At 38.6% G+C, this 18279-nt stretch overlaps 1 protein-coding gene across 1 annotated transcript in view; it reads right to left on the bottom strand.

Moving 5' to 3' along the window:
* Positions 1–4112: 4112 nt before the first annotated feature.
* IRS2 (insulin receptor substrate 2) overlaps positions 4113–18279 on the bottom strand; it is a 28645-nt gene continuing 14478 nt past the window's right edge. The window contains exon 2 of the mRNA XM_069003970.1: positions 4113–6511. Within this exon, the coding sequence (XP_068860071.1) occupies positions 6507–6511 (5 nt within the window). The 3' untranslated portion in view covers positions 4113–6506. The remainder of the gene's footprint in view (positions 6512–18279) is intronic.

Genomic DNA, 18279 nt, shown 5'->3' on the forward strand with positions numbered 1-18279 from the left:
AAATTTAACCTTTACTCTTATGAAACCTTTACAGAAACATTCATTTATCTGCAGTTGAAATTAATGCTGGATTTCTTTATTGATTCATTGGCTAAAAGCATAGACTAGTTGTAAAAATTCCACTCTGCTTCCATTGACACATTGAACTAGAATAAAAAAAAAAAAGTCATTTAAAAGCAGTTTAGCCTTGAGAAAATGGGCAGTCATTGTGAGGTTTGGCCTTCTAGAAAAAAAATTCTTCATGTATTCCACTTAAGAACCAAGATATTTATATGGAACAGCTTGATAGACATGATAAATAACTGACTATATTTACATTTCCTGAAGTACTGCCCAAAGGCAATCTTATACCACAACACAGAACAGCCTTTAGAGGACATAAGTTTTGAAAAAAAAATGTATCAGAAATACATAAACAACCTCCCAAATGACTCTGAATCAGAGCTGCAGCAAATCACCATGAATGCAATGGTGGCATATTCCTGACCTGTGGCCACTGGGACCAGGGCTCCAGAGTTTATCTTTGTGCAACAGCTTGGGCTATTTAGACTACAAACTGGCAGCAGTGGAAGGGCAACTGGTGGTCATGTTGTAGGTGACCAGTGTAAACTTAGTCCCCAGTGTCTGTGTTGTCACAATACCTGATCCCAAGTGTGAGATAATTTGAGGCCATCACTGTTCCATAGGGAAGGAGTAAACACCTCAAGGTTACCTCTGGACTGGATTAAGTGAAATAACAGATATGGCAATGTTGTTGCCTTGTATCCCTTATTTCTCCCTTATCTAGGTAGCTTGTTTAAGTGTATACCCATGTACATGCACCACAACACCTTCACCTATGTTTATCACACAGCTCAAGTAATGGTATAATACACCCCCTGTCCCTGCACTTTCTTGTCCTTTTGTAGGATGGTCCACTCTCCTCAACATCTGCATCTAAATCAGCTAAATTACCAGTAAAGGGCCAATGATACAGAAATATTTTTTTTTCTTTTTTCCCCAGGAGTAACTGCTCTGTGGAATACAGCTGTAATGTATTGTAGTATCAGATATTTAGACTATGCCTTGGAGACCTTATAGGGGACACCTGAACACCATTCCACAGTCATTTAGTGTATAGATTTGTTCAAAAAGTCACTATGCTTTGGTGAAAGGAATCTTTTTTTTAACTAATTAGGAGCATATTAACTCTACTCTTTTTAAGGTCAGACTTTTACACAACAATATTCTAGTGGAGATGTAGTTAATTCATCCCTTATACACAAATTTTATCAGCTGATCTAATATTTTGAACTAAGTGTACCCTTCAGTTCACCTTTTGGGGTGAAAGTCATATTACAAGATCTAAGTCTGGACCCTTTTGGTTGAGCAAAATTTCCATGTTGAAGTTTGTCTGAGGCAGAATGGTAGGCCTGGATGTTCAGCTCTACAATATAGCTTACTCACTATGAATGAATTGTTCGGTGCACCCACGTTTTCAGACAGGATCATTATTTAATGAGAAGGAAAACTATTTTTACGAGCAGTAGCAGAAATTTTAAAGGTTGAGACAGAATAATATACTAATGCTTAACTGCTGTCAAATGTGGGAGTTCAATTTAACTGGTCCATCTGCAGAAAGCATGTTTCCAACTAAGGGAATCCTGTTCCTTTATCTTGTCCCTCGTCGTATTCACATTAACGGATGTTTCAAGGTGTGCCTAATTCCACCTTCTGCCTCCTCCATTTGAGACATGTAAACTTAGCCCGATGTTTACATCCTCTTCCTACATAAGAGCTCGTATTTTAGCAGTAGTGCTCCTCACCTCCCAGATACACCTTCTACATTCAGTTTAGCACTTAAAATGCATTTTTATGATTGTATTTATTACTCACTTTATGCAAATGGGAAAAGAGAACATGAAAAGAGAAAACGCAAGGAGGCCTTGTGAAGAAATACCGAGGATCAAGTGGACTTTTCAAAAACTTTTGGCTGCCATGCATTCAACACATGACACTATGTTGCCTGATAAAATGCAAAAAAATGAGGCCATAGCTCATTTGAAGCAATATTATGTGCCATATCCATCCCAAAGGCCATCCCTACACTGAACATTATAAAACATATGTTTACTCTTATAGATAGACAGGACACATCACAATGATAAATAAAAAAGAAAAGTTGAAAAGAAAAAAAAGCCCAACTGGGATCTATGTTTTCAAAAGTAAATGTTGACATTTTCTGTCCCTATTACTTTTTTGCTCTCTGCAAGAGCTGGCTGAAGCTGAAGTTTCTCAAGCTGGAAAAGCCATCCATAAAAGACTGAAGCTGTAGTAATATACTGAAAGATTTTGTGGGTGATTTGCCTCCCACAGAGCATTAAGGCTTGCACCTCCAGCCTAATTTGTTTCCTTTACACTATTCAGCAATGACCCTCCCAAGAGCAAACACCAGAACACTCACAATTACTTCAGAATTAGCGCAGCAAGGACCTAAACCCTTTCCTATTCCCATGGTCTTTGAGAAAGGAAAGCAAGCTGGGGTGACATCTGGACACATATCAACCGTTCTCTGAACCATGTAACACAGAGTAAATGCAGGTTCCCAAGGAGGCTGGAAGCCATGGACTCCTTATCCTCGAGAAGTACAGACACTGGGAAATGACTGAAGAGCACCACTTCCAGTCAGTGCAAATGTTGCTCTGTTTGAAAGCATCCTACATCACATTAAAATGCTGCAGGGATGTGGAGGACCCAAAGGTTTCCTTTATTTTCTGATTATCAGAAATTGTACCTTCCAGAGAATCTGATACTGGATTTCCAGATGTCTTATCAAAGACATTCTTCTTCTATGGTATTGTAAGGTACCACTCTCATACCCTGTTGACAGCAAAAAAATGAGGAGGTTCTTTTGGATAGCTGTATTTCTCCAGAGCAATTTCAAAGACTAAAACAGTTGTTTTTCTTTGCCAAGGATGTAGGCACCACAAAACTCACAGTGTCCCATTTTCTCTCCCCTAGAAAAGCCTACAGATAAGAAGGTCAGGACAGATGAGAGAAGGAACTGAATGTTCTCTCTTAGGGAGCATACACATTCATTTCTGCACTTTGTGGCTTATATGGACACTCCAGCAGCCACAGGATGATCTTACTGCTGCAAGGAAGAGAACTGCTCTTTTCTATTCAAGCCACTTTCAGAGAAAGGATCATACCACAGTGAGCCAGGTTGTGTCCTTTAAAGGCCAAGTTGTACAAGTATGGTCCTTCAACCATCCCCAAAACATCAGGTAACCATGAAAGTACCAGCCACTTAGTAGGAGATGTGACCAGAAGAATATAACATACACATCCCAAGGCAGGACTTCACCTCAAATGAGTTAAAACATGAAAGACAGTGAGATCATGTCTCTTCCTTGCACCAGCAGGCCTTGCATCTGAGCAGATATGTCCCTCTTGAGCTTAAGCAAAGGAGTACTCACCAAGACTGCTGCAAAAAAGACATCAAGCTTTTTACAAAGCAACTGTTGTTGTCCCCTGCCCCTCATCACCACATTCCCTGACATGAGCCCATGACCCACATACATCACTTTCCTGGATGCAAGGAAAATTGAAAAAGGGTCTACTGTCAGGTGTAAAGACATTCCTGCTGACCAAATGAGGCTACAGCGACCTTGTGGTGTCTCTGACTGCAGGCCAGGGTCCCTGCATGCAAACCAGCAGCAGGACATAACTACAAATAGCATTAGGTTCCCATTCACCTTGTACCAGTGCAAGAGACTATACAGCTTCTATAGGGCAAGTCTGTTCTCACTAAATAGGCTGCCAGAAGGACTCCCATAGTCTTCCACTCACTTTTAAAACTGGAATTCAAAATTAAGATGATTTCTGCTCCTACTTATTTCCTCAAATACACAAACTTCACATTATAAAACCAATAGTTTTATCCTTAAACAAGATTTAAAATTATTTCACGATGTTTGAGGAGTTAAAAGGGAAGCAAGTACGTGCAGTGCAGTAACATTTGTTCACAGAAAGCATGTTTCCATTCAAAAGAGAGAATAAACTGATTTTATGTAAACAGCTAGAAAAATCCACTTCACCCCTAGAGAAAATAGGCACGCAAATGCTTTACTCCTTTCATAAATAACGTATTTTATTGCATATGGCTATTAAGGAGAGCATCCATAATCAATACAGACTAAATACAATACACTACTCTAGTTCCATTTATTCTGGTCTCCAGCAGCATCACATTTATCCTTATATACAGCGTGTACATTGGAAGACACAGCAAGATAAGTTAAGTCTCTTGTCATATCACAATAGCAAGAAATATATTTAACATCTTGATATCCAGAAACAATACGTACCCAAAAAGAAAACACTGCTTAATAACTGTTAAGGTTATATAGCAAAAAATATTTTAAATTTAAGGTAAGTCAGGCAAAATGTACAAAGACCCAATATACATTGTGAAGTTTTAGCAAACATAACATTTATACATTTTGGTTCCATTCTGTAAACTAAATTAAGAATGTAAGTATTGCATATGCCTTTGTGAAATATACAGGATAGAGAATAATTGATTATTTTGTCAAGTTTGGTTTGGTTTTTTTTAAGTAGCTCTATGCTGTTTAGCCATTTGTTTTAGTGGCATGATTTCTTAATTGATACAGAGGGATTCTTCAAAATAGACGTTCAAAACATTGAATTCAGCAGGTACCACACTCAGTGCTGGCGGGGGCAGGAGGGGGTCAGACAGAAAATGTCAAAGGTATGCGGGTTTTTAGTTCCAGACTTGAACAAGCAGCATTTCAGAATGTCTTAGAACCATTTATAGCATTAGTATTAGAGAAAAACTCAGATCAGATATTTAAATTGATTTTAGATCCAATATTGTATTAGCCTATGCATTGCTGTGATTTAAGATCCAAAAATTACACTGAAAAATAAAGTGTGCCATGAAGTAGGGAAGGAATTAGTTTACATTCATCTTTGTCTTGTAATACAATCCTCAGTTCTAAAAATTCAGCATGTAAGCAGGAAGACTGCATTGCCATTCATTGTATTTTTAAGACATTGACTCTTGTCTTCCTCAGAAAAAAAAATCCCAAAAGAAGATGATGCATTGTTAATAGTGAAGTACAGGTTCCACCAAGCACAATGATTTAAAAAAAGAAAGAAAAGAAAAAAGTCTCACGTAACTCATAACTTAGTAATACTTACATGTCTATCAGAGCAGGCACTGGCGGGGTACCCTTAAAATGTACACAAACACTTCAATCAAAGGAGAAGCAAGGTGGCATGACATTCTGCTAGTCTGGTGCAACAGTTGTATGTGACTTTCATGACAGTAGCTGCCACACCACTCAGATTTTCAGGCCACTGGAAATGTGATGCACAGTTAGCCTTGAAAAGAACTCAGGATAAGTGACTGCAATGGTTCTTCTTCCCTGTAATAGTGCCTGCAGCTACAATGGTGCTTTCCTGGTAAAAGGCAAATATCAGGACTTTATAGATGGCAAGATAATACTGTGTTAACATAGCTCTTGAATCTGCCCGATACCCAATTATCATCCCTGCATTCCTAGCATGCCTATGTGGATTTTTTTGGTTACAAGAAATGCAGCTAAGAACAGTTAGCTGACAAAAGTGAGCTTGTAAATAGAAGAAAAGGCTTTTGCAATCTGAAGTACCTACATAAACACCTACATAGGATTAAACAAGTGTGTCAAAGGTACAGAGATACCCCTAATATAGATTGATGTTTTTAACTTATGTTGCTTCAGTTACACATTTTATACTTTTTAACTACTCTGAATCCTCCGTCCAAGTCTGATTCACAGAGTTTCATCCCATTTTAGACTTTTCAGTGCCCTACTTCGGCTTTGTCTGAGAAGTAAACCCTGCAGCTAGTGATTCAAAACCCAGCAGCAGCAGCAGCTGTACAAGTTGCAAGTTCAGTAAGGCTGGCGACCGCTCTTGAGAGACTCAGCACAGAGATACAGGAGTTCCTGTCATACACCGACACGGCAAATCCGGCTTTACTTTGAACTGAGGTAGTACTGTCGTAGGCTTGAAATTATGCCAGTAAATACCAGATCTTGCTGCTTCAGCAGGTGTTACAGAATCCCCTAATATGCCAGAGAATAAATACAGTTTGTCTTTGACGAAAAAGAAAATGAAGGCATTGGCCATTAATTAAAGAGGCCAGCAGAAAGTTCCTATGGTTTAAAGAGCATCTCCAACTTCTGTCAAAACAGCAGCAAAATGATAACAGATGCCATGGACAAGTAATGAGTTAGGCAGGTTGCTTTCCCTTCCTCCCAGATTTGTTGTACAGTTTAGCCCACAACAGTTAAGCAACTGTTAGGACCAACAATAACAACAATAAAAAGTAAACGTTAAGCAGCTTCAGTTACCAAAAACAAAAACCCAAAACCAAATAAACAAAAAGGTATATGCCGAGCAGCTTCTTTGAATGTTGTACTCTGTTGTTTGAGGTCATGATGAGAAAACTAACTCCTTCACTCTGAAAAGAAAAATGAAAGAAAGTCAATAAAAGCTGCAAATTTTTTTTCATATATATGATACAGACAACACAAAAAATACCATAGAGAGATTATTCAGAATGGGTTTTCACGTGGGAAAAAAAAGCAGCTGTGCAATAATTGCTTTCATATTTGTATTCACCATAAGGTATTGCAAAGGCAATAAAGGGAGTATATCCCAATCCAACACCACTCCCTTTTTTCAGAACCTTTCAGCTACGGCTCTTCACATCAACAAACTGCAGGACACACAATGGGTTAGAAAACCTGACACAAAATCCCCCCAACTCAAGTCATGACCATCACAATTTTTTGCATCAGTGGAAAGGAAAAGGGGTTGGAGAAAATAGGTACAAGCTTAACTCTTTCCTTTTTTGTCAGCTGGATGTTACAAAAAGCTTTCCATTTCCAGACATTAAAAACAAGTTTGAGACTACCTTGTCTTTAGGGAAGGAGTCTACTAAAGACATAAGCAAAGTATAGAAAGAACCTTCTTTTAATTTAGTTATTTGATTTACTAAACAACTATTATTCCAGAAGTAAAAAAATTAGTAGGTACTTCTCCCAACTACTGACTACAAAGCTGCTTTAAACAGTCAACGTGAATTACGGAGTAAAATAGAAACTGATTACAGTGAGACCCATTCTATTTTAAAGAATGCAGCTGACTCCTTTAGTGTTTCTTCATTGCAAAGAATTAATGGATAGTATGTGCCTACCCCACAAAGGGACATTATTATATTGATTAACTCACAACATTAAAATGATTTGATAATGTGGCCATTAAAAATCAAAATTTAATAGTTATATCAATTTTCTTTGTTGTATGTTGTCCTCAAGTTTACAAGTTAAATGAAAACTTTAGTAGATGATGTATTACACAGGTTTTTATAAAAACTGAAGTTATTTGGAACATTTTGGGAACAAACACTGTTACTTAGAAAAGTCTATAGTTTTGACTGTATACAAGAAGTCACTATTCTTATATCTTTTAATTCCTTTAGGACCATAAAACCAAAACAAATTAAATACAAAACATGGATGTCAAAGTAAGTCCAGTGCTCATCTGTGCAAGCTTCAAATCCATGTAAGCCTCTGGCAAAAATACATAGTCTTTTCCCACAAGTTTACACAGAAACAAAGGCTGATGTATCTTGGCTTATATGTAGGACTTGCTGAATTGCTTTGAATCTCTGAGAGCTAAGGTTTACCTAAAGCATTAGTCCTGCTGGAGTCAACTGGAGCCACTACATGATCAAATACTTAGGATATTACTTGGGATTTTATTTCATGCCACATCTTGAGATGAATTAATAGCTTGCCAAGACCAAAAGGAAAGCACCTCATTGCCCCCACCCACCGCCATTTATTCGCTGCCACATTTCTGATCGGAATCTAAGTCCAATCAGTCCAGTCAATCTTCAGTAAACAAGTTTTCACTGTTTGTTCTGGAGGGGTATTTCAGATTCAGACCTTTAACTGGCTTATGATGTGTCCATGGGGGAGCTCCAAATCTGCCAATACCATCCCAAAGGGCTGCATGGGTGAACACGGGGCAGAACAGACAGCTCTCAGATGGGAGCAGAAATTCCTCATTTGAGGAAGAAACACTTCACAAACCACTTTGTTCCCATTTTTGTTTAGGGAAGCAGCATAGATGCATCATGTAGGCAAACAAGTGAGTGTTCAAAGGTACGTGTTAATTCTGTGTTATTGCTTTCCTCCTTCAAATGGAAACCAACGCAACAACTAAATTTACGCTCCCCAAAGTGGCCACTTCAGAGTGAAAGTCAAATAAAGTATTACAAAAAAATTTCTTTAAATCCTCATCTTCAGATAGGGAAACTGGTGGAAAATGCAAAGGACACAAACAAGTATGTTTCCAGAAGTATGCCAGCCTAGGGCAGACATGAGGGAAGATTATTAGCAACCGAGTAAATCCAATGCTGTTCTTACACTACAGCAGATACTGTACAGTCAGAACTAAACTGGAGGAGGTAAAGTGGCAGATGCTTCAAAGCACTTCCAAACTTAGCTTGCTTGGTTTTGCAGGTGGATGATAGGACTGTGAGCACAAGCCTAAGAGCCTATGATACAATAAACACATCATCCAAAGAGTCTATAATGATGACCTATAACTCAAAAAACCACCCCAAACATAGTCTTCAATAATAAATCAATTTCCTCTTACTTCAACAAGCTTTGAATCACGTTTTGAATAAGCTTTGAATCAATAAAGGAAAAATAACTATTGTTACCACTTGACCCATGTAATAGCAATGTCAGCTTCAGAGGAAGCCTACTTGGAAGAAAAAAAATTTGCAAGTTCCATGCTGAAGTATAAACAAAAACTAACCAAACAAAAAAAATCAATATCATGTTAATTTTTACCTCAGTGATTAGTATTTTTATTTATTTCAAGCCTCAGGTCAACATTCCACTCACACAGCAAGTCACACCAGCATACACCGTCTCTACCCAGGAACTCAAAATTCCTACAGGACACAAATATATTCTTTGCTAGCTTATTCCTCATGAGCACGCACTAATCAAAATACAAAGTCCAGCATTGTCTCAATACTGAGGTTTCCTCTTGGTTTTGGGCTTTATTAAGAAAAACATCCATTATCATTGCTGAATTTCCAAAACTACTTAAGTCATCTGATTCTGCCAGTGCTTCTTGGGGAATAAATCAGAGAATAAACACACACACAAACTGCTATGAAACTACCAAATATTCATAGACTTGCTAAATATACTGTGACGAGTATACAATGGTTAGTCAATTAAAGATCTACTCTGCTAATTAATTTTCAAAGTCAGTAAGCAGCAAATACAATTTTTTTTAAATTTCTAAAAATAATTCTCATCTGCTAACAAGCACGCAGGCAGAAACAGTTATTCATGTGGTTCATGGCAAAACACATTGCTGGTTATTCATAATCAGTAAATTTATTCCACTGGCAGTGTGACGGCCAAGGTACATCAGGCATTGGACACAGCACCCCCAGCTCTGCTGCAGGCTTCTGCCCTGACTCCATGCAAATCACTCAGTAGCTTTATCCCTTTGTTTCTCCTCCACATGCCGTCTGCCAAATTGATTAAGGCTGTGATTCTGCTAACTAACTTTTCCTGGAAGAGCAATCCTATTGATACAACTGAACCTGGAGGTTAACAACACATGAGTCTGTGGGCATCAGGCCAGGCCATTAAACAGCACAACCCAAGGAACTGAACCCCACTCACGAGGATTTGGTACGCCAGACACCTGAGAGGAGATGTATGCCCCTGGGAAAGGCAGCTGGCCACCTATAAAAGGCCAGTGCACCCTCCATCAGCAGGTTACACTGCCCGCCCGGCCCTGCAGCTTTCTCCAGCACCAGGCAACGCGCTGGCTGAGCTCCCCGCAGAAGATGGGTCAAAGGTACCCACACAGGTTGGAGCCTTGAGCCTCGACAGCACCGTCCCCATGCCTACAGCAGTCTGTGTCTGCAAGCAAGGGGAGCAGAGAGGGAGGCTGAGGGTGGGAAGGAACAGCACAGGGCCTGATGGTAATAAACTCCTGCTGACAGGGCACTGACAGCAACCAGAGGTGGTCTGAACCACAGTCTCCAAGGGCTTCCTTATTGGAGGGATCACAGGATGCACACACATCGTAAGGTCACAAACTTGGCCAAGCATCCAAATGCAGATGGAGCCTGACTGCTACCCACGATACTACTGGGAAGTGCACAGGGGGAACCAAATCCTGACCTGGCTCCAACTCTCATGAAGCAATGCAATGAATACTGTACTTAACATCATAGGTAACCCTGCTAAAGATAACAGAACAACTCATGTGCTGAGCTACGGCTCTCCACAAGTACTTCCAGGGAACCTGAGCTCCACTCAGGAGGACTACTCTTATCAAAAAAAGCTGAGCACAGACACTGTCAGAGGAACAGGTTTCAATCAGAGCTTAAACATTCACTTTACCAACACTTTGCAGGAAAACATTAAGTACTATACTCTAAAAGTTTACAAAGCTCATGAATATCCATCCAAAGTAAAATGTTTCCACATTTGATGAGAAAAACAAGTTAAACCATGAAATGAAAAAGCCATGTTATTTTTATTTTTTAAACAAGTCATGGTTGATCATAATTGGAAACATGCTGCACCAAGTCACTAGGCTCTTTTGATATGTTATTCCACTAAGAAACAGTACCTAATGTTGTTCAGATATGTCTCTGTTGTTTTATGAATTTTAAAAAACAAACATCTGGTCAACATAGATTCTTCTTGGCAAATCATAAAAAAATCACTAAATTTCTTTAAAGTAGTAAAGTAGGGATTTTGCATCCACAGTAATCTATATTAAAATGAGCTTCACAGTACTTTTAACTCTTGTGTCAAATGGTTAGAAATGGTATCACCTCGAACTTCATTAATATAACCATGGAGAAAGATTAACTTTTAAAGTGGGAAACAAACTGCTAGATTATCTGGAAAAAGATGTTCCATGTAAACACCTTTTAGGTTTGTATGCCCAAGCATACTGTCAAGAGGTTAAAATGTTCATCTGACATCATGGGCAAATTCCCCAAAACTTGTAATGACCATCAACTTTTAACCAAAGGTACTAAAAAACAAAATGATTTGTATTTGATGCCATATATTTACATGACTAATGCTTATTTTACCTACAGTCTGCCATCAGAGTTTAAGCAGTTGAGTGTATAGCAGAAGTATAGATGAGAATGTGTGCTATGCTTAGCTGACTTCAGAATTTGATATAATTTGTATTTCATATAATTTTGTCAAGGTTCTTATAGATTTTGTAGTACTAATAACTAAATATTAAAATGTAATTATGTGGAAAATAAAGGATTAAACTTACAAATGTAATTATAATGAACTTATAGTGCTGGTCCAGAAATACATTTTCCATATCAATTATAATAAATACAGGCACTTCTAATTTAAAATTAAGAAACTAGACATGCTCGTTTTTCCCAGGATTAATTTAATACAGCTGCTATTATATCTCTTAATTTCAGAGCTACAGCCACTCTGTACTATTAAAAAAGTTTGTATAGACATGATTTAATCCCATGATTAGGAATAAAATAAATTAGACAGAAACCCCCCAATATAGAACTGTCTGAAACATGTTCAATTATCCTCTCCCTTGCAAGCTGGGTGTACAACCACTCAAAAGCATTACATGAAATGAAACAAAAATCAAGCAGCTTTCTCCATACAAACAAAATGCTAGTAAATAAAAATGTTTAGTTCTTTTGCCCTTCCACTGGGAGTTTGTAAGACAGACAGAAACAAATATGCAGAAGCAGATGTGGAAGATACTTAGAAAATTTGCAACTGGAGAGATTTGTCTGTGGCAGCCAGCCAGCCAAAGATCCACTCTACAGTACACACACACAGCACTTAACCATCATGGAACAAGAAGTCATGTTCTTGGTTGATGACCATTATCATACATGTGAAATTGCTTCCCACCTTACAACCATCACTCTGTTCCCCCCATACCAGTGTAGATTCAAGACCCAACACCACAAACATGGCCTCAATGTGGCTGCTGGCTCGATTTTACAGCTCTGTTCACTACACCAAGGAGAGAGAACATCTTTTCCTACTTGCAGTCTGCCAGCAATGTGGGAACTCCAGCAATACCACTTTGCACACAAAGTGAGGCTGAAGTTTCTTAAGAGACAGAATTTTTGCAAAACAACATTTTCACCTTCCAAGTGATGAAGGGTGAGGGTGGAAGGGATCGGTGACTAACACACTGAACTACCTAACAACCCCATCTCTGGAGACACAACAACAACTGAATTAGCATGCCTGCCCCAAAAGCACATACCAGGCTATACTCAGCTAAATTCTACCAAACTCTGTGGGTACCTCTGCTTTTCTGACCTACTCATCCTATGAGGAGCCAGCCATTCCTATTCCTTAGAGTCAAGGGCTAAAACCAGCAACTTCTAAGCAACAATTCTTCTGCCCTGTGTCATACTGTGCTCTGCTAAATAAGTTCTGAAAGATCTCAAACTCTGTGAGGTATAAACTTGGTATTCATTTTAGGAACAGAGATGATATCCTTTTACACACCTTTACAATTGCTGGGAAGTTTGCTCAGCTGGGATGTCAAAGGCATTTGCACCTCTTCTAATTTATATCAGTAGTCACTAACAAGGTCAACAAGTTTTGACAAGGAAGAAGAGCTCTTGTGAAGCAGAACTTGATATTCTCACACAACTGCCAACTGAAATGTCATCAAAGTTAGTCGTCCTATTTCCAGCAGGTAACAGTGAGGTGGGAAAAAAAAAAAAAAAAAACCAAACAAAGTACATTCAGGCTTCTGGTTCAGATCCACAAGTGAGAGCTTGACTGCCATTCTGGGTATCAATGGACAATACCAAAGTTCAAGAGCTGTTCCTGAGCCACTAGGCTGAAAACACATGCCTGAAAACACAATATTAGAATGTTCTCAAAGAGCTTAAAAATATGCTTTTTCCCTCTCTCACTTGGGAGAAAAAGCAATCTTTTCAACTGGTTAAATTGAAGAAATATTCACATTAAAAATTTAAATATTCATAGGAACAGGGATAAGGACTCATGTAAGTTGTGGGAAGTCATGTTCAGTATCCCTTTCCATTACAGTGGATATCTAATCATTCCGTGAAAACAGCTGCAGTAAGAAAGAACAAGAGCACTCTACCAAAGAATATATGGTTAAGACACGCTATAAACTGGTGAGGGGAAAAGACAACTGAGATCTTTTTTCAGCAAGAAAGGTACTGGACACTTGTCAGTCCCAGGTAGGTGCTCTTGCTTCATAAATATTGCGGAGAGGGGAACAGAAACACTTCATCCAGGTACTCTGTTTCAAAGACTAATCCCTGCCTCCGTCACTGCCAAATGGGCTTAGGCACCTAGTATCAAAAGAGGCTTCGCACTTATAAGAGCATCCTAGAGGAAGATATTTATCTTCCAGAGAGCAGCATGTTTTAGAACACAAGGCTCTCCTCAACTTTCATAGTCAACCACCCTCCTGTTTTGCAAACTGACCTTCAGACATCTTACCAAGCAGACAGACAGCCCTGGCATGACACACATTCACTTAGGCATCTCACCTGCCACCTAAACACACTGGATGGTCACACACTAAATGTTAACTGGCTGCTGCAGCTTTTGGACTTTCAGGTTAGGAGACAAGTCCAGAGAAATCCATCTTCTTGCAAAAGAGATACATAGGGAGAGAAGTGAGATAAAAAGAAAGCAGGGAAGGGGTAAGAGGAACAACCTGGCATGCACAGGAGGGCAGCCTTTTCCCTACAGCTTTCTCTTGTTGCCAAATTCTCACTTAAAACTCTTGAGCATCCAGAAGTAGAAGATTTTAAAGGATTATTTTCCAATTTTATCAACGCTTTCTAGAAAATCTTTCGTGGCCTCACCTTTGTAAATGTGAATCTGTCAGTAACAGAAGTGGGGAAAAGATGAACCCAGTCAGGAAGTTTCATCATGTTCTATGATGAAAATGCATCACCACTCTCATCCTCCCTGAAGCCATTTAGTGAAGTGAGCAATACAGCACAAAAGCGCTGCACTGAAGCGTCAATCCACTTTCCTCTCTCTGACAGTGGGACAAAAGCAGCTGCATACAAAATCCAAGACATGCAAATGGAGATACTACCCAAAGTACTCATTTACTTTCTAATGATTTAACTGTAAGGACAAGCCAGCTTGTTAAAGACCATGAGGGAAGCTCTTCTTAATTTCCTTGGTACTGTAGACTAGCAACACACAGCAGCCCTTGGCACAGTGGATACTTTCCAAAAGCCAGATTCACAAATTTAGCAAGGTGCCCCATCTCTGTTGATTTCAACAACTTCACCTTAATACTTATCACTCTACAGAAGCCCACTAAGTCTCTTCGAAAACAGCCACTCTAACACAATCCCCCAGCAGACATTTCCCATGACTCCTTCAATAAAGTCAAACGTCCCAGAATTCAAACCAAAATGATGTCTCAAAGAACGATACTTGTAGATTTAGTACTGAAAAATTTTATTCTATCCTCCCTTGCATCAAATACTTTGCTGAGAAATGCTAGAAAAAAATTTAAAATATTTTATGTTGCATTTTCAAAGCAAACAGGGCCATCTGTAACTTCTTACTCTGATTTTAATCTAGAGATGAATTAGCATTCCTTTCTGAAGCTGATATTGATTTTATTACATACAGAAGTTGGTAGTCTATTAAGATATGAAAGGAAGAGATGTATTTTTGTCACATGGGCATGATAAATACCATCTATATATCACTCCCAGAGGCTAACTGATACTCAGTTGGAAAGCAAAGGCAAAAAGCTTAGTGAACTGTTTAGAGAAGTAATTTAGGTGGTTAAAATTTATCTTCTGAGAACACCAGTTTCAAAACTGAAAGCTGGTCATAAAACAATTTCTGATAGCAGAAAGAATGTAACTATCTCCTCTTTCTTACTTCTTTTTCAAGCAAGAAACACTGATTATACTGAATGAATGAATGCGATTGTTGCCAGGTCCACTGGATGCACCTTGAATCCTCCCCAGTTTACTGCAGAGAAAGTGAAGCAAGCCCAGAATGATTTGCTCTGCAAGACAAGGCAGACGCTAAGACTATGCTTTTTTAAGAAAGGTAAAGGTAAATGCAAAGCACCGAGTTTTACCCATCCTCAAGAACAAGAATATCTGAGACATGCAGTCAATCTCAGTTTAGAAAACAGCACTTATTTCGTTGTTTTTTCAGCCATGACACTGCAGTACAAAATGTTACCTTCCTCAAGAAAAACAAACGAGCAAACAAAAAGACCCCAAGCTGTTAAGATATGAAAAATACTATGCTGCCAGAGCACAGTGCGCTTTCACAGCACTTTTCTCAAAGCTTCTAAGGGACTTCTTTAAAAAGACCCAAAAAATTAGTGTGAATTACATGCAACATCACTAGCTCCAGAGCAAGATGCACTTCCTTCCGTAATTATAAGAGATCTCAGTAAATATTTACAGAAACAGAGCTGTACTCTACTGTTTCACCAGTTTTTTTCCTCCTCTCCCAAGTGCTCTTACATAGGTGTCTTTGTTTTGTTTTATGGCTCCCCATATTTGTTGCCAGCAAATATGTTTATAAGCAACCAATTACACCTAATTTTCTAAAAAGTGCTCACCAGTACCAATACAGCATTTTTTAAAAATACATTTTACTTATAGCAATATGTCCAACCACACAACTATACAACTGACACTGTCATTGTTCTGAAATTGTATTATGTTGCCGGACTGTTTTTATAAAACAGATTAAAACCCATCTTTGTCACTTAAGATGGAATACTTTAGAGTTTGGCTCTAGTCTCACAATGCTTAGCAGAGAATTCCCTTAAACTTCAGGGAGGCTTTCCAGTACATCAAGACCTGCACGCATTTTCTCCTACTGCCAGCATCCCAGCTCTTAAAAGCTGCTTAGGACATCGCAAATAGGTGTGATGAACACCCCAGGATACCATATTAAGGCACTATGACTTCCTGCAGGATACAATGCAGTAGCTGAGACTTGATAAAGCTATGACGCTGTTCTAGAAGAACAGAAAGATCACAGGCAGTGCCATGAAGAAATGCTTTGCAAAACACCAGCACTTCCCCCAAGGCATCTGCACCTTTAAAGCCCAAGTTTGCTTGCAAGCGCCAAGGCCCTGATACTGTTGGATATTTCATATATTGTGATTGACCAGGAAATACACTGAAAAGTGTTCAGCCAACAGTGCAGCAGCTGCATAGCTAGAGAGAACACAAATCCCTTTCAATTTCACATTTACTGAACAAGTACAATACATCATCAACTAACTAAAGTACAGTCCAGGTCAGGCAGGAATACTTAGCTATGCTAGCTGATCCACATACAAATATCAGTCTTATTTCAAGTCCTTCTGCTTAAAATAAGACTCTACACAGCAAAGTTGTTCTCACAAGCTACAGATCTCTGGAAGTTAGATGTTCCATTTATGCACAGCATATAGGCTCCCTCTATGGTCAAGGAAGGTGGTTTTGTGCCAATCTCCAAGCCTGGCTTTGACCAGCCTCTTCAATACTTAAAAGGCACCTGTATCCTTCTAATGACCACTTACAGAAGATAGATCCTTCTTTGAAGAGGAGTCTTTTGGTAGGCTCCTAAGGTGCAAATGCAAGGATTACAGACTGAACCAAACCTCTCAGTGCAAGGACACTAGCTCGATGAAAAAAACCCCACTATATAACTAGAAATCTAAACCAGGAACATGGACCCTTAGGACATACTGGAGACACTTGATTGCAATCTGCAACACAGAAGACATTAAACAGCTTCACTCAGGACACATACATGAAGGTCCCTTAAGATTCTCACATCCTGCAGTTAACCTATAGCCTCTGCCTTTTAATTAGAGTCGTGTCCATCAGACCAAAACAGGACCCCAGCACAGCTGAATTTCACAAAGCCTATTAAGAAAAACACAGATAAATTGCCTCCTCTGGAACAGCCTCCCTCATCTTGCAAATAATCCCATTCCGTCTGGGCTAAACAATCCTACCAAAACATTTCCACAGCAAACACAAACTTGTTTACAAGGAGGAAAAAATCAAGCAACCAAGCAACCTGAGGCACTAATAAAAGGTACAGCAATTTTGAGTGTCTTTCACTTTGATGCCTCTCCAACTATCATCAAAAATAGATAAAAAATTCAGATTCAATCTATGTTTGAGATAAGAGACCACAGATACACTTTCCCATAGAGCAGGAATAAGTCTTGGACAAAATCATCTAACCATATCCATAAAAGACATATAAACCCAGCATGAACAGGCTGTAAATGACTGGTTTCTCTATATCAAAGCTTTTCAAATTACCGTACAAAATAGTCTGTGGACTGTCTTAGAGGTCCTTATTTCCAGTAGCTATTTTTAGATAAAGTACCTTGAAAATTTATATGAAGCAATTAATTTCTACTATTCCAGAAAGATATTATGTGGTTACAAATGGCCAAAAAAATGACCTAAGACAATCCACGACAAAGAGAAATGGTTCCGAGCTTCCCTATTAAAATCTCATCACTACTACAAAAAATCTTGGAAATCTTTGTCAAATTAAAAGTTACCACATTCCAGAAACAGAGAAGTTAAAGAATACTGTCACCATATACACCAAGAAAAACACACCTACTAGGAAAAAACCTCCAGCAGCCCATGATTCAGTGAAGAAACAGAATTTCAAACTTAAAAGACAGATGGTAAGGCTGTTCATTCCAACCATTACAGTCATAGCCATTGTACACTATATCCTGTACCACTTATTCTCAACGTTTTTCCTAAACTAAATCACAGAATTTACAGAAGTTCCTCCTGCTCCTGAATTAATTTACAATTACCAAATAAAATTATTTTTAGCATGGTGCTTTTCTTAACTGATGAGACAACATCATTTATGTATCAAATATAAACAAGGCTAATTCTTACCTGGAGTAAGAAAATAATGTGCATCTGATGCAAATAATGAGCTAATATATTTTGAGACATAGTAAAATGTTTTAATACAGACTCAAAATCAAGATCTTACTCAGGTACACACATACAGAAAAACACAGCTATACTAATGAATAAGATAAAGCCACTTCACAGCCCAATAAAACAATGGGTTTACATGGTAGAAAAAATAAAAGATTGCAAAGAAATTTAACATACAG

This window comes from Aphelocoma coerulescens, chromosome 1 (genome assembly GCF_041296385.1).
Source record: "Aphelocoma coerulescens isolate FSJ_1873_10779 chromosome 1, UR_Acoe_1.0, whole genome shotgun sequence".
Taxonomy (NCBI): Eukaryota; Metazoa; Chordata; class Aves; order Passeriformes; family Corvidae; genus Aphelocoma; species Aphelocoma coerulescens.